The 25,614-nt window shown below is 33.8% G+C and overlaps 3 protein-coding genes across 3 annotated transcripts; 2 read left to right on the top strand and 1 right to left on the bottom strand.

Annotated features, from left to right (window-relative positions):
• Positions 1-2,510: 2,510 nt before the first annotated feature.
• LOC109054391 (G0/G1 switch protein 2-like) lies at positions 2,511-4,688 on the top strand. Its single transcript, XM_019071660.2, has 2 exons — positions 2,511-2,668; positions 3,888-4,688. Exon 2 carries the CDS (start codon positions 3,894-3,896, stop codon positions 4,230-4,232), a length of 339 nt encoding a protein of 112 aa, XP_018927205.1. The 5' UTR covers positions 2,511-2,668; positions 3,888-3,893; the 3' UTR covers positions 4,233-4,688.
• Positions 4,689-5,037: 349 nt separating this feature from the next.
• otud3 (OTU deubiquitinase 3) lies at positions 5,038-11,679 on the top strand. Its single transcript, XM_019071662.2, has 8 exons — positions 5,038-5,310; positions 6,586-6,857; positions 7,007-7,155; positions 9,407-9,519; positions 9,605-9,727; positions 9,814-9,931; positions 10,015-10,208; positions 11,058-11,679. The coding sequence occupies exons 2-8, from the start codon at positions 6,652-6,654 to the stop codon at positions 11,214-11,216; spliced, it is 1,062 nt and encodes a 353-aa protein (XP_018927207.2). The 5' UTR covers positions 5,038-5,310; positions 6,586-6,651; the 3' UTR covers positions 11,217-11,679.
• A 1,615-nt stretch (positions 11,680-13,294) lies between these two features.
• LOC109054241 (von Willebrand factor A domain-containing protein 1-like) lies at positions 13,295-25,371 on the bottom strand. Its single transcript, XM_042750063.1, has 6 exons — positions 24,943-25,371; positions 19,920-20,477; positions 17,774-18,097; positions 16,937-17,230; positions 15,820-16,083; positions 13,295-14,209 (listed from the first exon to the last, which is right to left on the bottom strand). The coding sequence occupies exons 1-5, from the start codon at positions 25,025-25,027 to the stop codon at positions 15,830-15,832; spliced, it is 1,515 nt and encodes a 504-aa protein (XP_042605997.1). The 5' UTR covers positions 25,028-25,371; the 3' UTR covers positions 13,295-14,209; positions 15,820-15,829.
• Between the last annotated feature and the right edge of the window lie 243 nt (positions 25,372-25,614).

Consider the following 25,614-nt stretch of genomic DNA (forward strand, 5'->3'; position numbering starts at 1 on the left):
CTGCAAATATTGGATCAAAAGTACAGTAATATTGTGGAATGTTATTACAACATAAAATAACAGTGTTTTATTTGAATATATTGTAAAATGTAATTTATTCCTGCATTTTCAGCATCATTACTCAAGTCTTCAGTGTCACATGATCCTTCAGAAATCATTCATATATGTTGATTTGCATACATTTCTGATTATAATCGATGTTGAAAACATGCTTCATATTTTTGTGGAATCTGTGATACTTTTTTCTTGCTGAAAAAAGTTCAAATTATCATTTATTTGAAATAGAAACATTTTGTAACATTTTAAAAGTCTTTACTTTCACTTTGGATCAATTTAACGCATCCTTGCTGAATAAAAGTAGCATATCAATTTCTTAAAAAAAAATTCTGACCCCTAGCCTATATGTTGTTTACACTTTGTATATAAACATCAGACTACTAAAACGCTCTCATCAGTAACATAAGAACATTGTGATCTCAGATGAGTCATGTGATTGTTAATGAGTTTCTTCCTGTGTACAGTTTGAACCGTCACGTCTGCTGCTCAGCACGGGCTGCGCGTGTTAGACGTGCTTTCCCAACACTGTCTGTGCATCTAGGGAAGAAAGCATGGCACATATCACAGCGAAACGGGTCAAAAGTATCTGATGCAGCCGTGTCCTCGGAGTCACAACCACTACAGCATGCATAGAGTGAGTCCTGTTACCCAGCATGCCCTGTCACCTCATACGCAAGCAGCCTCCCCAGAGGCACAGCATTGATGATTTTTACTCCGTTTTAAGGAGGTGCTGGAGTTGGGATGTTACTGAAAGTGAAAGGTCAGCGTGTTTGCTGTTTACAAGTGCAAAATCATTTTAATGCCAAATCACTGAAAAAGCTATCGCAGTAACCTAAATGATTCCTATTGGCACAAATGCATACTGTCATAACATACTGTCATAACAAAGAAAACGCATAATTGCATGTCCTTAATGTTCATACTTAATTATGTAAACATTTAAAATAGAGAAAATAAATGCAGTTTAAGATAACATTATTGCATTCCATATTATATTTAAAAAATACATTTTTGTTTACTTTTGAAGCACTTAAGAACCTTCCTAATGCAAAACCATTGACTAATATCATTCATTTTGGCATAAAGGGCATGTTTTGCACTGCTGATAACTTTGCACAACAAAGAGTTCAATAAATAATACAGCATTATACCACTGCAGTCTTAAGGTTCATTTTAATTTGTGATAAATATAAAAATTACAAATAAAATGAAAAATAAATATAATAATAAATAGTAAGAATAAAACATATTTTGAAATCTATTTTATATAAAATGTTATTATTTAGAAATTTTATTAAAATATAAAAGTTTTTTTTTAAATAAAACAGTTAAAATAGCATAAATACAGCATTATAAGTAAAAATAAAGATAATAAAAATATAAAGAATAAAACACATATTAAAATATATTTAATACAAAATGTAATTATATTGAAATTTATTACATTTAAAAATGCAGTACATTGTAATAATAATACATTACAGAACTTTCTTAATAGTTCTTAATAATTCAGAACTTTCTGGAAAGGTTTTTGTGATAAATATAAAAAATACAATTAAAAATATATAAAAGTAAAAAAGAATAAAACTTTCAAATATGTTTTATATAAAATATATTTATATTTTAAAAACAGTGCAGCTCAGGGCAATAATAATATTTAACTTCTTCATTTGAAGGACATTTTTGTTTACTTTTGAAGCATTCAGAAGGACTGCTTTAGTGTACAATAAACTTTATTGTAATATTATTGGTTCCCTCCATTTGTTAATATAAGAGCATGAGCAGAGGGCAGTGGAGGAAAGGTCATTACAGCCAATGATGTGGCGGCTCTTATCAATGTCTAATTTCCTGTCTGAAAACAATAGGAACTTACCCTTAATGTTTTCTGACAGTAAATCACATGCATTTTTATTTCCCTTTACTTACTAAGGTTCAACAGTAATGCTATTTTTAACTGCACATACTATGGAAATACTATGGAAGTACAATGCTATTCTATTCTTTAAAGTATCCTGAATTAACATAACTAATTGTGGTTTATGAATGAAGTACATGTTCATTATAATGGTATATATAAAAGTACAGTGCATTTTTCCAGTGGAATAATTTGATATTGCTTACATGTGCGTGTTTACGTATCCTATCATTTGCAGCATTTGTTGTTAAAAGTGTTTTACTGCTCCTCATCATACCATAAAACTGATCCGTGAACTTTGAAGCTGTAGATTTAGTATTAACCATCACAGCTGGGTCATCAAGTCCTCTGTACCTACTAATAAAACCGCTTCAGTCTGTTGATACATGCTCGTCACGTACAGCGTGCTTTATGGTGTTTTTACAGGTTTCCTCACTGTCTTTGTGAAATTTGGCAGACAAGCTTCCTCGTTTCTCCAGCAGCCCATGCAGTCATTCACCACTCACATGAAGCAACTTGGACAAAAGTTGCATCTCCTCTCCAGCCTCATGAATATTCAGGTGAAGTGGGCGTCGACAGGCGACCGCTGGCCTTAAATAGACAGAGCATCTGTACCTCCAGCACCCACCAAAAGAAACTCTGAGGATAAACCTTAACAAGGACTTATCATCTGAGCGGGTTCTGCAACAATTACAAGTGAGTAGATGTTTTGCTTATTAATGTTTTTTTTTTTTTTTGCTTAGATGCTGTAAAATTTAACGTACACTTTAAAAATTATTCAAATTTAAACTTTAAGAGACTATTAACCAGTTATTTATTTATTTATTTATTTATTTATTTAACAATAATTTCCTTTATTCTATATGGTGAAAAACAATTAAAAAATAAAAAGACACATCACACAATTTAAAATAAAAAACCTGATAAAATAAAATCACACAATACACATGCTGTTAAATTAATAACTAAGGTTGAACCTTCTATATATTAATATTTATTAGATTAATTAATATTTACCATATTTACTTTTATCATATTTGAGATACTAGTTTTTTTTGTAATATTTTAAATCAGTTTTTATATTTTCTGTTGTCATTTTGTTTTTAAAAAATAGTCTAGATATAATTTTAGATTATATCTAATATGTAATATTTAAATATAATTCCATATTTTATGTAAATCGTTTTTATTCATTTTTATTTGGGGTTTAGTTTGAATCATTTTACTAAATCAAGTTCAACTACATTAAACTAAGAAATGTTGTTTTGGAAAGGTTATTTATTTTACCTTATTTCAGTCAACATTTATTTTATTTTATGAAACGGATCCTTGATTCTGATTGGTTGAGCCACATTCGAAGCTGTTGTAAATTACACTACAAACATACACCTTTGTTTATTTTGTTGCAACCACAACTGTTTCTGAGGAACTATATTGTTTGGTGGAAGAATACTGTTTTCATTAATATCACTTTATGTGCTCTGTTTTATTCTGTGAAACCTTACTACGTATATGGAATAACCGTTATATAAAAGAAACAATCCAAGTCAAGCCTTACATTAAATTTAAAACATAAAAGCTGAGTGCCTAACAATGCCCCTTAGCTGTTATAAATTCACTATAAACCACATTTATTTTACGCATATAGCTTTATCACATAATTTTTATGGTTTTGATTATAGTTTCAGTTTTAGTTAGCTATAGCAACCCTAATATTTATCTCAGCTTCATCATGCATAATTTGAAAAATATTGGAATTAAATACCCCACTGAAATATGGAAATAAAGTGATTTATGAACAGCATTTTATGTCGGTTCTTAGGATGAGACTTATTATCAGCACTTTTTGCAACAATAATTTATTTAATTGTCAAGTTTTCTTATCCTGACCTTTGATTTTGCTTTTCTTTCACAGACTAAAATGGACACTATGCATGAGCTCATCCCTTTTGCTAAGGAAATGCTGAGTGCCGGTCCCTCCAAGGGCTCTCTGAAGGTGTATCTAGTGGGCGGCACGTTCGCCGTCCTGGGATTGTTGAGCGGTGTGGTCCAGGTGGCCTCTTCCTTTTTCCCTGACCACGAGGAGCCTGACTTTGAGATGCTGAAGGTGCGGGAGCTCATACCGGTGAAGGAGCAGGTCCAGGAGCCACAAACCAGCATCCCTGAAGACGACGAGATGGACGAGGTGATGGAGGCCAAGGCTAAGGAGCTGTCGGTGAACAGACAGAGGCGGATGAGTTTCAGAGCTCACGCTTCATAAGGCTCGTGCCCTGCTGCTGTTAATGCTACGTGAAGAAAGTTGAGCCAAAATGAGGTTCTGCTTGTGCACTGAGGGACACAGTTATTGTACTGAGAGCTGCAGAGCAGCTGGGAGAGGGGAATAACGACTTGATAGTTTACGACTGTTACGTATGTCTGTTTAGATGGTGTAATGATTTTTTTTTTTTTTTATCAGATGATAACTATTTATAAAGGATGTATAAAAGTCATGTGTAGAGTGTGCTCTCTTTTACTGCCATAAAATAAATACATATTTGCTCAATCTCGGTCACTCCGTTGTAGATGATATTATGATGCATATTCATGTCATATGTTCAGAGTCTTTATTCATTTGTGCTTATGTGGAATTGATTTTCACATTAAGACAAATCTAGTAAATGAAATGTTCTTTGTTTACTTTGTTTCTGAAATAAAATAAATAAAAAATAAATAAAAATTGTGAAGTGATGGTGATTGAAGTACACTACAAATGCGCTGAGAAAAGGAAAAACAGTTTCTCATCTGAGCAGGTAAAAGACAGAAGTTTAAAAATCTTATTATAAACTAAGTATAGCTGGACTAAGATTCAGAATTTAGCTAGTGATAGAAAAAAAGTGTTTATTCTTTAAATAATCTACACAAAATGCATTAGTATATAAAAGATTACTATTAATTATTATATATCTTAATTCAGTAGATTGCTTTTAAATTGCAAACAACAATAACTATGTTTATTTATTTGTTTATTTATTTATTTATTTATTTATTTATTTATGTAAAAAGACACCCATTAAAAATTTAAAATAAGAAAGATTTCGAAAGCTTATGACGTTGTTTAAAGATGATCCTGTATGCATTTAGAATCCAGAAATAATATTTTTAAGAGAAATATTCTAATTTGAAACTGTTTATGACTTCTTGAGGTCGTGTCTTTTATTTTGAAAGCAAAGCCGGAACCGGAATTGAGGCCCGGGTTCTTTAGGAAGTAAACAAACCCTGGGCAGCTCAGAGTGGGATTTACTGGAGTTAGTGTTGAGATTGTCGTTCATTGTCCGTGTTTCTTACTGTCATCTGATAATGTGAGTACAGTCGTGTGACACACTTTAATTGCTTTTCTCTTCAACAAACTTCCTCGTTCTGTCGTTTAAACGCTGCTAAGAGACGTCAATTACGCGTCATTTCTGACGCATCACGCTGCTGACACGCTGCTGTTCCTAAGACCACATATTATAAGTGACGTGTCATTTCTGGTGACCCATACTCACGCTGCTCTGCATTTTAACCCATCCGAAGTGCAGAGCAGTGAACACACACACACACTTGGAACACACACCTGATAGTGGGCAGCCATTTTAATGCTGCGGCGCCCGGGGAGCAGTTGGGGGTTCGATGCCTTGCTCAAGGGGCACCTAAGTCGTGGTATTGAAGGGGAGAGAGAACTTACATGCACTCCCCCCACCCACATCAGACCACATATTTATAGTAACGTTGCTTAATTTTAAAAAATTATAAAATTGAATATTTACAAATTTATACACATCTACGTATAGTAACGTTGCTTAATTTTAAAATTGTATGTGGTGGATTTGTTACACATGTATCTATCTCTTCATACGTACATATTGAAAAGGCCTTGATTTAAGACTTTCGATGTGGTCTCAGATCATACCTGAGAAATCGGTATGAATGTAAACAATTAATCATACAAACAGAGTATTTTTATTATGGTGGTATTTGCCATGACTGTCATTAAAAAGAAATGGAAAGGAAAAGAAATTGAAAGCTACTTGCGTCATTTGGATGAGATATTCATTAGTGATTTTACAGTAAAATGTTTACATGTTCATTCATTACGATTTTACAGTCGTAGTAACTTTAAAACTTGAGATATTCTAAAAGAAACTACGATTACCATAATAAATTGCTGCTAGGATGAATAAAAGTGGATACGCATGCTTACTGTTAAGTATTAGTATTAAATCTGGGGGACAAAATGATTATTGGTAAATAATGAAAATCTGTATAAATATAGAAAACATAGCATTATTATTATTGTTGCTTTGTTATACTGCTCTTGTAACATTATTATGATTATTATATTTAAGTTATTTTTTTTTTCACCAAGTACATCAAAAAAGAAAAATGGCATAGAAAAACAGAAAGCTTTTACACTCTTTGAACGTGATTCTGTATTTATCTGTTATGAATATTACAATAATGTTTGAAGAAATAGTAATGCTGACTGTATACTGATCATTTCTGTTAGGCTTATGCATTGTATATCACACTTTTTTTATGTTTGTGTGTCGTATCGAATTGTTGTAACTGTTTGCACGATGTTGTGATTCTTTCAGGTTACAGTTTTGCGTGTGTGATAGATGAACGTGTGTCCTCACCGGGTGTAGTACAGCAGCTCCATCATGTCAAGGAAACAGTCAGGGAAGCCCATAAAGGCAAACAGGAAGTATGAGTTAGAGAGGAAGAGAGACGAGAGGGCGGCCCGGCGGGCTCTGGCCAAAGACAAGAAGAACAGACCTCCAGGAGGAGACGATGGAGAGGAGTTTGTCAGCTTCTCCAACCAGCTTCAGGCTCTGGGGCTCAAACTGCGAGAGGTGCCTGGAGACGGGTATGTGTGGAGCACTGTTTCTTTGACTTTACTCACTCAGAACGGTGTTGCAGCCCACTTCTGGGTCGTGACCCGACAGTTGAGAAACGCTGATATAGAGTATGAGATCTTTAAGGAGTTGAGCTTCTGTTTCTCATGTTCTCCCGCAGGAACTGTTTGTTCCGGGCTCTTGGAGATCAGCTGGAGGGACATTCGCAAGATCACCTGCGTTTGCGGCAGGAGACGGTACAGTACATGATGACGCACAGCCAGGACTTCGAGCCCTTCGTTGAAGATGATGTGCCATTCACACAACATTGTAAGAGAAGTGTGTGTGTGTGTGTGTGTGTGGCCGTGGCCATAAATCCAAAATAAACTGAAACTTAAATCAGATTGCATTGCAACTCACATTAACCTTGTAAATGACTGTTAATTAGTAGTGTTTGCTTAGTCAAGCATCACTATAAATATTGCTCATATTTATATTTTTAACTTGGAGGGGGCAAGGTTTGACATGTTTTATTGTTAACTGAAATATTTAGGTTATTGAAATTAAATACGAGTATTTTATTTTCCGTTCGTTTCCAAGGCACCATTTCTCATTTTTTAGTTTCAGTTGATGTTTTAGTCGAATATAAAGCAAAACCAAAAACTGACAAAAACACACATCAAAAGAACTAAAACGTAAAGGTTAACATAAAAATGATAGGACTATAAAACAAACAAAACAAAATGCAAAATATGACATCAGTACTGTATTAATGATACTACAATAACACTAGAGCCTATAAACAACTGGAAAAATATAAAATGTGTATATATATATGTATATATATATATATATATATATATATATATATATAGTTTAGAACTTGCAGCAAAAAATATAAAATTAATAAAATAAATAAATAAAAAAAAACAAGCAAACAAAAAAAAAAAAACCTACAAATATTTTATTTTGGTTAGTTCCCAAGGCAGCCTATAAACAACCAGAAAAAAAATATAAATTAAAAAATTTAGTTAGAACTTGCAGTAAAAATACAAAAATAAATATAAATCAAATAAAAATAAATAAATAAACTCAAGCTGTTTTATTTCTGTTTGTTTCCAAGGCAGCGTTTTTCATTTTTGTTTAGTTTCAGTTAAAGTTTAAGTTGAAAATAATAAAACTAAAACTGAAATAAAAAAATAACTAAATAGAAACACACTAATAACTAAACTGGACAATTAATGTAATGGACACATATTTTTTAAACTAATAAACCTTAAACTAAGATTAAAATAAAAATATATTTAAAAAACTAAATAGACATGAAATATGACATCAGTAATTAAATACTGTATTAATGATAATACAGTAATACTGGAACCAGTAAACAACCAGAGAAAATATAAAATATATAAAACCATGTTAAAATGGGGAAAAAAAAATCTAGCTATAAAATTATATATATTTATCTTTGTAAAACAAACAAATATAAATTAAGTAAATAAAAGTGTGTATGAGAGTGTGTGTGTGTGTGTATATATACAGTACAGGTCAAAAGTTTGGAAACATTACTATTTTTAATGTTTTTGAAAGAAGTTTCTTCTGCTTCATCAAGCCTGCATTTATTTGATCAAAAATACAGAAAAAAAATGTAATATTGTGATATATTATTACAACTTAAAATAATTGTTTTTAAATTTATTATACTTTAAATTATCATTTAATTCTGTGATGCAAAGCTGAATTTTTAGGATCATTATCACATGATCCTTTAGAAATCATTCTAATATGATGATTCATTATCAAAGTTGGAAACAGTTCTGCTTCTTAATATTTTTTTCAGAACATGTGATACTTTTTTAGGATGCTTTGATGAATAAAAAGTAAAAAAAAAAAAAAAAAAAAAAAAAAGCTATGTTTTTTAAAATATAAATATTTTGTAATAACAATATACACTACTGGTCAGTAATTTGGGGTCAGTAATTTTCTTTCTTTTTTTTTTAAATAAAATCAATACTTTTATTCAGCAAGGATGTGTTAAATTGATAAAAAGTGATAGTAAAGAAAATATATTATTAGAATATATATTATTAGATTTTTTTTTTTTTTTTTTAATAAATGCAGTTCTTTTAAACCTTTTATTCATCAAATATATTAGACAGCAGAACTGTTTCCAACACTCATAATAAATCAGAATATTAGAATGATTTCTAAATGATCATGTGATAGACTGGATGTTACATGTGACACTGAAGGCTGGAGTAATGATGCTGAAATTCAGCTTTGCATCACAGGAATAAATTATTTTTTTAAAGTATATTCAAATAGAAAACTATTATTTTAAGTTGTAATAATATTTCACAATATTACTGTTTTTTCTGTATTTTTGATCAAATAAGTGCAGGCTTGATGAGCAGAAGAGACTTCTTTCAAAAACATTAAAAAACACCAAAATTTCCAAACTTTACACCTTAAATATATATATTTTTGTTTCTGTGTGTGTGTGTGTGTTTTTTTTTTTTTTTTTTGTGTGTGTCCTGTTATCTGGTTATTCTAAGTCTTTGTTGTTTTTGTTTCTCAGTGTCAAACCTCTCACAGCCGGGCACGTTTGCCGGTAACGATGCCATCGTGGCATTTGCTCGCAGCCAGCAATTGAAAGTGGTTATTCATCAGCTGAACGCTCCTTTGTGGGAGGTGATGGAGCAATTATTTCTTTGATTCATTTCATTCTAATGTGTTTCTATTAATGGTTTAATACATTATTTTTTTTTACATACAGATAAATGGTACGGAGAAGCCTTCATGCCGTGAGCTACACATCGCATATCGCTATGGAGACCATTATGACAGCGTCCGTAAGATTGGAGACAACTCTGAGAGTCCGGCACATCTGCGTATAGAGGTCTGTCCGGCTAAACAAACATCAGTCACATACATGAAGCACAGTCTGACATTTTCTGAAGGCAAGTGGTTTTTTTCTTTGGATAGAGTCTGAATAACTCCAGACGATTTGGAGACGGTCAGAAGGAAAAGACGAGAGGTGCCTCTCCCTCACGCTCTCTCTCTGAAGATGAAGAGCTGATCTTGAGCATTCTCTGTGCCGACAGTCAGTCAATCTTTAAATCACTGTTTTAATTCTGTTTCCTTGGCTCTCAATGTGCTCCTCTCACCACTGTTTTGTGTCTGCAGGTCAATCAGACAATCTGTGTCAATCAAGTGCCACATCACAGACGTGCCACAGTGATTGGCTGGAGTCTGAACAAAACAACCAATCATCACAGAGAGATTGTGCTTCAGGGACACACCCTTTATGTCAAGGCATGCAGGCTGAATGTAGTGAAAACACGTCGTCAACAGAGGGCAGCATCTCACATAAACCCAAGGTGATTGAGAAAGTTTTAAATTATAAAATGTTATATTTAAACATCTCAGATGGAAACAATGTTCTTTTAGTATTATTTAGATACCATTATAGTTTTTAATAATATTTTGATTTTGATTTATATAGTGTTTTTATTGTAATTTTAAAGTTTTAATCATTTTGTATTTATTTTAATTAGTTTTCATTAGATACCTTTGTTTAAGAATGCATGTAGTTTTTATTATTTCAGTTTTAGTTATTTTATTACATCATAGTACGTTTGCGTATAGTTAAACTAAATAAAAATGTGAAATGTTGCAACTACAACAAACAAAAAAAAAAAAAAAAAAAAAAAGCAAAATTAAAATATAAAAATTAATGACAACTTAAATTTTAACTGAAAATTTAAAGTGTCCTTGTTACACATATTAAATGTACTTACTATTATAATAACAATTACTTATGCATATATACATGCAAGTAACCCAAAGTCTTGCGAAGAAACCCAAACTCTAATCCTACCCTAACCATATAGTAAGTACATTTAGTTAATTAATATTACTCATTACTTAAATCCATAATTACACTGTAACAAGGACACCTTAAAATAAAGTGTAACCATTCATTTATTATATATATATTTTTAATTATTTCTATATAGTTTTAATTGATTTTTATTTCAGTTTTAGTTATTTTAGTATATCAGTTTAAACTAAATGAAAAGTTTGTTTTTATATTTTTAAGTATTTTATTTCGAGTAATGAAAACTTTTTTTTACTAGTTTTAGTTAACTATAATAACCCTGGGTGAAAAGAACTAATATAATAAAGATTTCTTGGAATTTTTTTTTTTTATTTTTTTTGCTTTTTAGCTCTCTAATAAACAAAGGAAAGAGCAACAGCGCCTAGAAAAGAAGAAGCGTCAGGAGGAGAGACACAGACAGAAGGTTTTACAGGGCAGAGGGTCACATGATCAGAATGTACCTGAAGCCGTCACTCTTGTGCCAGCGCTCAACACCCTGAGCATCTAGAGCAAACATGGGAAACCGTTTTAGGTGGTCCGTACACTGTGGAATGATCCAGAAATGTATAATTTAAATGTACAGGGAATGTGTTGTATGACTGAGGGTGCGTTCTTTAGCGTGAGATGATATCAAGATGCGTGAGATTGCTAGCGGCTGCATTTTTTGTACCAGACATAGACAAACATTATCCCTCTTTAATTTCAGTTGACTCATCTGAGCTCAGCCAAAGAACACTTGGAAAGGGAATCAAAATACTGAGAGGAGAAAGAAATTAAGATTAATTATGGACCACTGTTTAAGCCTGTCGGGGTGTTTGATTCGCTTGTTTAAAACACTTTCGGTTCTGGTTCTACATTCAGTTTCTGCATTTGAATCATTGTTTTAATTTAGCGTTTCATTTACAAACAGTTGGGCAACATCATATTCTTCAGTGGAATTCTACAAATAAACTTTTCAAATGGGATTTAAATTGTGTACCATTATTCTCTAAAAGGGTGAAATTGGTCATGAACAGGTCCTTTTTCATCTCAAAACAGAAGTTATATTTTGCTTAAATCATATAAAGCATTTATTAATAAATAAAAAGGAGAAAATAAGCTATTTTAGGACCATTTCAGAATTCGCATTTTATGAAAGCTAAGCCCTTTTATCATTAAGAATGTTTACATCTTTAACGATAACATCATAAATTACTGTATTACAGTAATAGAAAAATGAGTTGTGTGTTTTTGTAATGTGAATCTAATGACAAATAGTGGTAATTGCAAAAAAATAAAGAATTTCATTCTTATTTAGTAGAAGCGTAAATAATACGCATTACGCATAGGTTAAGAAACAAAAGCAGACATGGATTGAAATTGATTTTTTTTGTTGTTATTTAATAACTAAAATCTTTTTGAAAACAGTGATGTGTAAGACATGCAGCCAAGCTGGGAATGAACAAGCACCTTTTCATAATACAGAAAGCCCAACTTGTCATTATGTTGCAACAAACAGAAACAAAATATCAGATGCTGATTTTTCTGAATAGCTACAAATTCCTGCATAATGACACTGAAATGGGTTGAAAACCATTAAAGACTTTATGAATGAAATGATCTATTCTTAAACCCTATTTTAAGACCCTGATCCAGCCTGCGAACATACAGTATGTTTGCCTGTTAAGACACAACTACAGAGAAAAACATTCTCCTATGAATGATGAATCCAGTCTACAGTATGCATGCACAGGGAAAAACCTGACCCACTGAAAGAGTCACTTTTCTGCAACTGACATCTGCAAAGTCTTAATACTTAGCCACAGTGATTAAAATCCGTGCCAGATTTTCAGAGTTTAACTGCTAACAAAATCTGTAGTTATGGTAACGTGTAACTCAAGCAGGGTCACAATATCTGCATTGACCTTAAAGAAAAACCAGTGATGATGTAATTCAGATTCCCCTTAAAACCGTCTTATTGTTCCCATTTCCAACTGTACGGAGAAATCTAGAATATACAGTAACCAACTATATCTCTGATAAATATAACTCAAAAAGCATTAGTAGGATATTTACATACCATTGCTTTGGAGATATAACTCTTAATAAAAACGTACATTTCTAATACGTAAACATTCTGACAATTTAAAGGAATATCATGGGTTCATTTGGAAGACGTGGTAAAAGAAACTGCACATAAATGTTAAAATACTCATATAGCTGCATGATATAATAGCAAATTTTGTCAAAGTAATAATCAGTCTTTCTCTCATGACCATATGAAGTTTGTAAACCCTGTAACTTTCACTCAAAATGCACAAGGATACTAACAACAGACTGTTTAATGTCTTGTCCCATAGACTTCTATTATAAGTGCATTGCTGTAATGAAAGGGTATTTACAACTTTTCCCCTCATAATTAAGACTTTTCTCAGAGTTGCGGGATATAAACTGAGAATTGTGAGAAACAGTGTCTGAATTGTAAAAAATAAGCTTGCAATTGCAAGAAAAAAAGCTTTCAATTAACGTTTTTCTGTGGTGTAAACAAAAAAAAAAAAAAAATGTAAACACATAAAAACTAAAAAAAAGAAAAAAAAAAATATCTAATGATACACTGAGAATTGTGTCAAAAAAGAATTGTGAGTTTATATCAAGCAATTCTGTTCATATCTTGCAATTCTTACTTTTTTCCCCCTCAGAATTAAGAAACAAAGTCCAAATTGTGTGATATAAACTCGAAATTGTCAGATATGAACTCGCAAAAGGTTTAATTGTGAGATATAAATTTGCAAGAAAAAGTCGCAATTAACTTTATTTTTTATTCCATAGAGGAAAAAAAAAAACAATTGCGAGAAGTAAACTCAGAATTCTGAGAAACACAAAGTGAAAATTGAGCTTTGAGAAAAAAAAGAAAGCATTTTTATCTTGAAATTCTGTTTATAGCTTCATAATAATAATAAAAAAAACAAAGTCTGAATTGTGAGATAAAAGCTTGCAAAAGCAAGAAAAATTCACAATTTTTATTTTTTAATCAGTGGCAAAAAAAATAAATCTGAGGAAAAAAAAAAACAGATTTAAACTCAGAAATGTGAGAAAAAAAAAGAATTGTGAGTTTATTTCATGCAATTCTTACTTTTTTCCCTAAAAATTGCAACAAACAAAGTATGAATTGTGAGATATAAACTCTGGTCTGCGGTAATGCAAAGCAAGCCACAGATCTCAGCCGTCAATAGCACTGAACGTGAACCCGAAACATTCCTTTAAACATCCGATTCTTCAGAAGGTCACTTTTGAGTTCAGACGCATTAAGTCTCTGTGTTAGAAGCATGGATTGGAGCTTGTTTGTCAGTGCATGTTGTGTGGGTGTGTTTAAAGATCACCATCTATGGGTGATGAGTTTTCAAACAGCTACAGCGTCCTGGACTCTCCTGTCCTCCCATCTGTGGAAAGTTTTTGGTGTTGTTCATTCCACCATCTTTCGTATTTGGCAGAACGGTGCTCCACAGTTCCAGGTCAATGCAGCTGTACGGTAATACAAACAGAAGGTGCTTATTATAATAAATGTTTGTTTAGAAATTAATGCAAGGTAAAAAGCTTAATTTGCTTTTTGTTTGTACATCCAACATATGTCATGGAATTCTGTGGTAAAATTCCTCACTTCATCTTTAACCCCTAAAATGTCTACAGTATTGTATTTGATACGAAAATTTCTCAAAATTATTAATGTCAAAACTTTGCTAACATGTTTATACTTTTTTTTGCAAGTAAAAAAAAATATCACTGTAAGAAAGTCCACCTTCAGGTTGTGGTTCACGTCACCTTCAGCTTTAAAATAACTACTATTTTTTATAAAAAATAATTATAACACTATTACCAAGAATAAAAACCTCCCCATAACTATAAACGATTACCAATAAAAACTTATCAAATAGACTTCTCAAGACTTTTTTTCTAATAAATCTTATGTCATACATACAAACTCTTTGTATATAATTTTTAACATTTTTTTCCTATTATTTCTTACCACATTGACGACACGCAACAAAGGTGCAGTATGTTATATTGACAGCTAGCAGTTGAAATGTAGATTGACGACACGCAACAGGAACGATTGCAACAAGCCTTATACTGTACTCTTTTGGGTTGCCAGATTGACGACACGCAACAGGAACGATTGCAACAAGCCTTATACTGTAAGTTGATGAGTTGATTTATCCACGTTTTATTATGAACATAAAAAAAAAAACAGTTGATTGCAGAGGCTTTTTAGTTCGGGTAGAATGGTACTCAAGTGGTTCAGGTCATACTTGGAAGGGAGAGGTTATTATGAACATAGGAGAGCATATAAGTCTAAGTGGACGTCCATGACATGTGGAGTCCCACAAGGCTCAATTCTTGCACCACTCTTGTTTAGCCTGTATATGCTCCCACTAAGTCAAATAATGAGAAAGAACCAAATTGCCTATCACAGCTATGCTGATGATACTCAGATTTACCTAGCCTTATCGCCAAATGACTACAGCCCCATTGACGCCCTCTGCCAATGCATTGATGAAATTAATAGTTGGATGTGCCAGAACTTTCTTCAGTTAATTAAGGAGAAAGTCACTGCATTCGGAAACAAAGATGAAGTTCTCAAGGTGAATGCATAGCTTGACTCTAGGGGTCAAACAACTAAAAATCAAGTCAAGAATCTTGAGAAATGAGCTATCAAATTAGGGGCGAGGTCCTGTTGGGGCACAAGCGTGTTTGTTTTGGTGCTTTCAAATGTCAACATCGTCTGGGAAAATTCGCTTAGTGCACCATTAATTTGTGTTCCGAAGATGAACGAAGGTCTTATGGGTTTGGGACGATATGAGGGCAAGTAATCAATGACAGAATTTTCATTACATTTTTGGGTGAACAATCCCTTTAAGTTGGCAGTGGACGGAAAATAAAAACAGATATTCTGACACAGAACACACATTTCAAAGTGGAATTACTAGCTGTAGTGTGTTTTTCAGAGAAACGATCATATTAAGGTATTTATATATATTTTTTTGCTTTCGTTTATTCAAAAAATTAAATACTGCAACTTATTTAATGATATAAAATAACCCATAATCCCCATGTTTCCCTGACAGGCGCCTCACCGGAGCCCATTTAAGCAGTGCAGCAGAGTCCCTCCCCACGGGCCGTCCGGTACACTGGAGAGACGCAGACACGGGCCCTGGAGGGCACATGGTTAAGGGTGGTGGAGAGCCGGTTGGGTGGTAGATACAGGGTGGAGCGCTGACTCTGACCTCGCTCCCATGTGACCCAGTAACCACGGAGACCATCGTAACTCCCCTTCCAGCGGAGCTGCACTGACTCATTGCCCACTGTGGTCAGCTGCAGATCTGAGAGAGCTGGCAACTCTGAGAGAAACAGAGAGAGAGGTCAGGCTTCCCACTTCTTTCTGGGAATTAGAGGGACGGGATGTGGGAATGATATTGGCAGGAACATTAAAATAGGGTGGTCCCATTGGAAAGCATCTCATTCCAAATGCTTCTAATGAATACTACCATTTTGTTAATAAATAATTAGTTTGGGGTTAGTTCAATTTTTAAAAAGAAGCTTGTGCTTTTATTCAGAAAGAATGCACTAAATTGATCAAAAGTGACAGTAAAGGCATTTATGTTACAAAAGACTTCTATTTCAAATAAATGCTGCTCTTTTGAACTTTGTATTCATCAAAGAATCCCAAAGAAAAAATGTATCATGCTCCCACAAAAATATTAGGCAGCACAATGGTTTTTAACAGTGATTGATAATAAGAAACATTTCTTGAGCAGCAAATCAGCATATTAGGATGATTTCTGAAGGATCGCATAACATATCACAGGAATAAATTACATTTTAAAATAATAGAAAACAGTTAATTGAAATTATCATAATGTTTCACATTTTAACTGTTTTTACTCTGGTGAGCAAAAGAGACTTCTTCCAAAAACATTAAAAAAAAATATTACAGCCTGTTTATAGCCTTACTCATAAAATTAATCAAAATTCATAAAAGGGTTAATTTGTAAAGATTATCTTAACAAAACTTGTAAGAATTATAATCTTTTGTTGGTCACAGAGCTTATTTAACTATTGGTATTTTGTCGAGGGAACCAAAAAGTGATTTTAACTTCTAGGTTGGCCTACAAAAAAATTAATGAGCAGTCTGCAGAAACCAAATGAATTCATCAGTGAGTGATAATGAGACAATAATCTGTTGGTTCTTACCCTCCTGTGTGCAGACTTTAACCGTCATGGCTCTCTCTCTGCCGGAGGCCTGTCTCGCGCTCACGGTGACCAGGTACTGTGTGTCAGGCTGGAGGCCGGTCAGGACTGTGGAGTTCTGTCTGTTACTGACACTGACGACCCGCAGCGGGCCTGTAGGAAGCGCTGAATACTCCAGCTGGTATCCCTGGATGAGGTGAGGCAGCAGCGGACCCCAGCTCAATCGAACACTGTTAGTGCTGGACTCTGACACGGTCACTGTGGACAGAGTCTGCACCTCCGGCTGAGGAGGATTCACTGGCATGAGAGAGGAGAACATCTCAATGTTTGAACAAGGGTTTTATTTAGTTCTACTTAAGTTTATATGCCTTCTGTATCCCTTGGCATGTGTAAAGTCAACTGCCCGTTTTACTAATAAAACAGGGATAATATGCACACATTCCTATTAAAAAAATAATAATAATAAAAAAAATAACACACACACACACACACACACATATATACACATACACATATTAATAATAATAATAATAATAATAATAATAACAACAACATTCATATTTACTTAGACAATTAATGCTAATAATAATAATAATAATAATACTAATAATAATAATAATAATAATAATAAATTTATTATTAAAGTAAAAGTCATAATCACTTTCCTTATGTGAAGTATAATTTCTTTATTATTATTGCAAGTATAATTGAAACAAGGTGCATCAAAAAAGTAATTGTGATAAAAAATATTTTCATTATGTATAATATAATTTTTTCTTCTTTTGATTTTTGGATGAAATCTGATCTGGATATATTATTGAGAGATTGATGGTTCTGCACCTGGCTGGGTAGTGAAGGTGGTGTGAAGAGAGTTGAGGAACTCCAGGTTGGCCTTCGGTGTGAGCGTGACTGTGTACGTGGTGTCTGGACGCAGGCCAGACAGCTTCGCAGAGCTGGCATCTCCGGGCCGCGTGATCCTCTGAAAAGGACCCAAACCAGTGCCAGGACTTGTGCCTGGAGATACCGGCCCTCCGGTCTGCCCTGATCGGATGGGACCAAACTGGATATCATAGTAGCCGGTGCCGGCCAACACAGGCCTCCATTCCAGCTGAGCAGTAGTGCTGGTGACCGAATTCACCTGTAGCCTCTCGGCCCGGATAATCTCTGCGTTTGATCAGAGAGAAAGAGAATAAGAGATGGCAGAAATTAAATTAATCACTTGAGTCACTAAATCCATGCCTAGGGCAACACCTGGTCTGAATTACTGCATGCGAGCGATGCAGTTTTTATGTGTTAAGTGTTTTTAAATAATAAATATAATATGAATTTTTAATTAATGGTATCTAAATAATGCTAGTAATAATAATAATAATAATAATAATAATAATAATAACACATTTGATGTTCATATTTAATTAACACTAATGATTAAATACATTACTACTAATTATTATTATTATTAGCACAAATTAAACGCTAAAATCACAAAAAAAAGTAATGGCCATAAAAAATTATTTTCATTATGCGAAGTGTACTTTTTTTCTTTTTTTCTTATTTTTATTATGATTGTTAGTATATTTAATGTTCATTTAATGAATGCTATTTAATGCTAATGGTAATATTCTAAAAACTAATAAATAATAATAATAGTAATAATAATAATAATAGTAATAATAATAATAATAATAATAAATACATTTAATGATCATATTTAATGCTTATAATAATAGTTTTATTATTATTATTAAAATACTACATTTAATGATCATATTTAATAAATAATAATACCAATAATATTTATTCTAAGCATTAAATTAAACGTTTAAGACTCAACATAGAAAGTAATAGTCAAAAATCTGTTTAATTATGTGAAGTGTAGTTACTTAGTTTATTATTATTATGTTTATTATTAATACATTTAATGTTCATTTAATGAATGATATTTAATGCTAATAATAAAACTAATTATTACAAATATTAGTTAATATAATAATCCTATTTAAAATATATCTAATTAATGCAAGTAATACTAATAATAATACATTTAATGTTCATATTTAATGCTAATTAATAATAATACTATAATTCTTACAAGCAAAAATTAACTGTTAAAGACACAACAACAACAAAAAAAGCAATGGTCATAAAAATCATTTTCATTATGCAAAGCATAATTTCCGTAATAATACCTGCATTTGATTTGAGAGAAATAAGAGATGGCTGAAATTAAATGAGTGACTCAAGTCACTAAATCCATGCCTAGGGCAGTTTCTAAAAGGACACAACACCACCTGCTCTGAATTACTGCGTGCAATCTATGTGTTTGTTTATGTAAGTGTCTGGAAGTTGCACATATGTAACGCCTTATATATGTACAGAAGAATGCCCACTAATAATAGCAATGTCTAGCGCTCCAGGGGACTTTGCTGGGGGTCCAAAAAGGCCGAAATAATTTCTGTATAAATAGCCCTCATCTCCCATTACAGTGGCTGCCGGTTCTATCCCTGTTTCCTCCAGGCCCTTTTCTCTTTGAGCTGTCTCAAGCTATTTGTGTCGGAGTTGACTGGCGTTCGAGATTCCTTCGGCACACTGGGGCGTACTCACATGAGATCACTTTCCCTGTTTAAAAAAACGTTCTTATAAGATTGACTTTGAATGAAATATGATAGCAGGGTCTGTCTGTAAAGTGTCAAGGATTTTGTGTTTTCATGTGATTTGATGATACACGGGGTAACTTTTTGAGCAACGTTGCTTGGGCACTTTCCCATTGGGAATGGTCAACAAATTTCTGTTTGGATATTTTAGTTCAGTCGTGGGCTCTGTGTTTCAACTGGTTGCCCAACATTGCTCGAAAAGTTGCCCAGTGTATCATCAGCCTTAAGATAAAAGCAATAATTTGTCATTACTTACCCTCATTTCATTCCAAACTTCTAATTTCTACAAGTATGGTTTATGAAATTAAAAAAAAAAAAAAAAAAAACCTCACCAATAATTGCGTTCCTCAAGTCTTCGCTGATGATGTTGATATCATCAATGTCCACAAAAAACAGGTGCTCCTCAGCGGGTGGACTCACAACCTCTCTCAGCACCTGATAGTTCCCGTGACCGGTGGAGACCACCAGGACGGCCACGCCCTCTTCCCGCAGCCTCGCCATTGGTTCCTGCACCTCGCCGGGGTCCACTCCATCCGTGAGCCAAACCAGAACCCTGGGCAGATCTGGTCTGGCACCTCCCGGCACGCCCTGCTTCAAAACCTGGTTCCTAGCCATCAGGAGAGCATCCACCGTGTTTGTGTTGCCCTTCAGCTGTTTAGACCTCCCCAGGGCCGCCTGCAGTCCGTCCTGGGAGCTGTAGGTGTCAAAGCTGAACTCCAGATGGGGTTCAGTCCCAACCTGCAGCAGTCCCACCCTCACCTGATCCGGCCCCAGCGAGAAAGGCAGCAGGAGCTCCTTGAGGAAGTCCACCATACGGAAGAACTCGTAGGAGGCCACGCTACCAGAGGAGTCCAGGAGGAAGAGGACATCGCCCTCGCAGCAGTTTAAAACTGTAGGTGAAAAACAACAGTAGACATTTAAGGAAATGATCTATGCTTTAACATTTCAAGAGGGGAGAGATGAATGTTTATTTAGCACATAGCAGCACTAAAACACTCCAGACTTTCCAAGGCATGAGGAGAACTCTGTATGAGTACATATACAAGCTCTGGTTGTACACTCTTAAAAATAAAGGTTCTTTATTGGCATCTATGGTTCCATGAAGAACCTTAAACATAAATCTAACCTTTTCATTCCTTTGTAGTGGAAAAGTGCGCTTTAGATTATTCAAATGTTCTTCACACAAAGTAAAAATGGTTCTTTTAAGAACTGTTTACTGAAAGGTTTTTTAAGGAACCAAAGATGTTTTTTTTTTCTATAGCATCACTGCAAAAACCCACAACTGAAAGCTTAATTTAAAAAAGACTTTTGCCCATTTTAAATTGTAAGTTTGATTGGTGAAGAAAAGCCACATTGCAAACAAGCCCCAAAGTTTAATATTTAAAGGCCTGGATCAACCAGATATTAAACTTCTGTTATCATTAACTCACCTTCAGGACACTGGAAAGAATGTTTGAGCTGTTTTTGGGTTTTGAACAACATTGATTTTCATTGTATGGAGAGAGAGAAAAAAAAAAAACACTGAGAGCACAAAACAGTCACAAAGGTTCTGAATGATATGGGGGTGAGTAAAAAACTGAAAAACTGTCTTTTTTTTGGGCGTTGAAACTTACAAATAGAAATATTATATAATATATACATTTATATAATAATAATAATAATAATAATAATAATAATAAATATATATATATATATATATATATATATATATATATATATATATATATATATATATATATATATACATTTATATTATATAATTAATAACAAAGAAGAAGAAGTATTAAAAAAAAAAAACTGCATTAATTTGCAACAAAATAAATTATTACTATTAATTCAATTAAACATATGTATATATTTATTAAGTTTTAATATTGAATTAATAACAATAATTAATTTTTTGTTGTGAATGCATTTTTGTAAAAAGTGAATATTTAATATTTCTTATTTTGTAAGTAATATTTACTAAATATTTTTTTAAACACTAATATATTATTTTGTAATAATAATAATAATAAAAATCTTGTCATTATTGTATATTCATATTGATATATAATCAGTGCAATTTTGGCCAAATTGTGCAGACAAGCACAAGAAACCTGGAGTTTTTTTTTAAAACTCATTTTAAATTGCAACCACAACTTTTATTAAAAATTTTATCAGATTTTCCCCAACAAATTGTGCAGACCTTCAGTCTTATTAATTCAGTTTCACAGCTTCAGATGTTTACTATGGAAGTTGACACAAGTTTTAACAAGTTCGGATGCTGTGTACACGCAACAAACCAGACAAAAAACTTTATAAAACACAATAGAGAAAAACACATAATCAGAAGAAACTCTGAGAAAGAACGGCCAAATGGAGACAAGTGTGAAATCGAGTGAGGAAATTAGTCATTTGCGAAGGAAGTGGCCTTGAAAGATAGATGCTAAAAATAAGGATAAGAAAACCGTAGTTATTAGCATAAGGGAGAACTGGGAGCTTTACAATATTTCAGGAGATGGAACATTTGATTTGGCCGTTAGAGGAATTTCCTGGCAGAGGAGACCTCTAACCTGGAGCTGCACGATAAACATAAACAGATTGGGGAAGGAACAGCCCTGCTACTGGATGTTACAAGCGGGAGGCAGGCGGGCGGGCGGGCATGGAGAAAAAGGGGGGAGGTGAGAATTGGCTGTTCCATATGAAGTAAAAGAAGGAATGCAGAGGATTTTCCAGAAGCCCCTGAAGAGGAAGAAAACGAGTGTGCAGAAAAGAGCAAGAGAGAGCGAGTGGGCGGGAGGCCTCAGAGAGCCAAGCGTTTGCCACCTATAAGACAATCCGAAGTCGCCCACCCAAGTCTAATGACAAGATCTGGAGGCGTCCGAACCAATTTGAATCAAATTATAAGAGAATCTTGTGAATCTCAAGCATTTTGCACGATTGCAAAAATATTTGTAGCCCTGTTTTTGCATGTTTTGGTGACAAAAGTCCTGTTTTTGCATGTTTTGGTGACAAGAGTCCTGTTTTTCCAATGAATTCGGATGAAATCTAAAACGGTGTGCATACTTTGCATAGTTTTCTTTGCCCATCGGGTCACTTGAACCCGTGACTGCTAAATAATTGACCTTTGCCAGACCGCTTGGAAGCAGGGTGCGGTGGCACTTTGCACAGAAACTCCTGTAGTCAAAGCCAGAATGCTCAAGGCTCTTCCAGAATTACTCTCTGTGAGTCACTGTTGGTGTGTCTATGGTTTGTTCAAACAGGCAGCAAATTTGGCATATCAGATTTTTATCTGATTTCTTTTTTATAGTCTGAACAGCAGTAAATTATGGAAGCAAGGTAATTGCGACTTTTCATCTCACTATTCTGATTTTTTTTTTTTTACAGAATTACAAGAAATACATGCAGAATTGCGATGTATAAACATTTTTTTATTCTGACATTTTGTTTCTCAGAATTCTGTCTATGTTTTTCCATTCTGACTTTCCTACAATGAATTCTGAGTTTACATCTAACATTTTTTTTTTTTTTTTTTTTCGCCATGGAATAAAAAAAGGTTACTGACTTTTTATCTCACAATTCTGACTATTTTTCTTGCAATTATGAGTTTATGTCTCACAATTGCAACCTAATCTCTTAACTTTCTCTCAGAATTGTTTTTATATCTTACGGTTCTGTATTTGTGCCTCACAATTCTATGTTTGCATTTTGGTAAGTTCTGATTTCTTTTAAGAATTGTGTAGAAAAAAAAATGTGGGATATAAACTCAGAATTGCAAAGGAAAAAGCCTGAATTGTGAAATAAAAAGTTCTACATTTTTCACATCCTTCGCTCCGCAAAAACAAGCATCCATATTAAACACACGAAGATTGATTTTACAAATCCATATGCAAATCCACCTTGAAATCTGACTAAATTTAGGCTTTTTTTTTTTAGGGGGGGGGGGGTGTCATATCTGACTCAAATCTGTTTGGATTTGTAGTCTGCCTAGGAGAAAATCAAGAAACCTAATCTGAACCATTGGCAGTCTGCATGCAATCTGATTAAAATCATGAAGTGATTAAAATCGTGCACAATCTTGTATGGAGCGGTGGTCATATATGATAATTTTGGCTCTCTCGTTCCTCATATAACTACTGTATGTGACTTCCACTATGTAGTGAATAGGGAGTGCTTTTGCATACAGTGCATGCCTAAATTCCTCTGTTGCTTATCTTCTATCAAGCGTTTCATGATTTCAGTGGGATGTCATGACAGACATCAGCAGAGGCGAAATGTATACAATAGCTCCATTTTCTGGCATTTAATAGGTTTCTCATAACCCTAGAGCAGTTGGTAGCCTAACATTAGTGACTGACAGGAAGAGTCCTTTAATTCGCTCGCCTCACTCAATATGTATGTCAGCGATGTGCTGACAGCATGTTATTGCAGTTCTATTCATACAGCTAATACTCACTGTCATTTGTGAGATCTGAAAATTTAATGCAGGCAATTCAGTTACAGAATTTTTTTTAACACTACAAAATATATAAGATGACCCCCAAAATGCTTTACTGCAACTTAAAACATTTACGAATGGAACCGATTCTTATCAAATATTTGGCTATTTTAAATTTTTCTTTTGCTCCGGTCACTCAAACTAGGGCTATGTGCTTTAGAGGACAAGAATCTCTTGACACACTTTGCATGAAGCAAAAAGCGTTTACACATGTTTGTAATGTAGGCCTATATATTCTGCTGCTCCCTCAGTCATGTTTATCAGAAATCATCTCCATATTCCTTCTTTCATTTGCATTATTGTTTAAAAGGCTTTAAGTTCTTTATCTACCCAAGACTAGAACTAAATAGAATAGAATTCCGTACTAAGGTTAACTTTAACTGCATTGGTCAATGATTCACATTAGCAATGATTATTTAATAAATTGTTAACACTTTTCACTTTAATAAGGCTCTACATGTTAACATGTGTTAATATGCAATCGCTGTTCGCTAACATGAAATAACTATGTAGCTACGTTTCTTTGTTTTGCTAAAAAGATTACCTGCTCTTTTAAATCAGGTACTAACCCACATGAATCACCTGTCCTGAGACATGACTCACTTCAAATCATCATGTGATTCATCTGAATCAGGTATAGAGAACTGTAAATGACATGGGTTCACCTAAATGACATAACAGTGGGTTTCAATATAGTCTAATATAGTTCACCAAAATCACATACTGAGGTTTGAAGCAAAACATAGCCTGTTATTCTGGTTTTGAGTCCTGACTCAAATGACTCCGCTGAATCAGACACCGAGTTCCGAATTAAAACATGTGACTCGCGTAAATTATGTACCGAGTCCTGAATAAAAGTATATGAAACGACTCACCTGAATCAGGTACTGAGTGCTGAGCGTCTCCTGCCAACAGACACACGCCGAGCAAAACACACGTGAGCGCTGTACGGACCTCCATGGTGGACTTTAATCCAAAATTACAGTCAGTTCTGGACGTTTTAACGCGTCTACATCGCCTAGCACAGTTTCTATTCAAATTGCTTTTCTAAGACCCCTACGGTTCACTTTCAAACTCGAACACAATGCAGGCAGTCACCGGAGCTTTTTATATATATATAGCTATAACCGCAATGAAATCGCACCTGCGCGGTTATTCTATATAATTTACGCGCTGAGAACGAAATAAACACGTAATCTTTCGCTCTCCCATAAACTGCACAGTGTTGATCAAAACCCGTTACGGAATAAACTGTCCCTGGGCTACTGAATGCAGCAGGTTCCCTCCTTCTCCTCTCTGCGCAGCGCAGCGCACTCCTCCTCCATTGCTTTAGAAGGGGACCAGCGTCACCAGCTTGAACCTGTGCCCGGATTCTGGTGCTTCTCATCTTTATGTCAGTTATTTTCTTGCTAGGCAATGGGCAGAGGTGGAAAGAGTACAAAAATATTCAACTCAAGTAAAAGTACCATTACATTAATGAAATTTTAGTACCAGTCTAAAAATCTACTCAAGTAAAAAGTAGCTCATTTAAAATTTACTCAGAGTAA

The sequence above is a fragment of the Cyprinus carpio genome, chromosome B23 (assembly GCF_018340385.1).
Source record: "Cyprinus carpio isolate SPL01 chromosome B23, ASM1834038v1, whole genome shotgun sequence".
Lineage (NCBI taxonomy): Eukaryota > Metazoa > Chordata > Actinopteri > Cypriniformes > Cyprinidae > Cyprinus > Cyprinus carpio.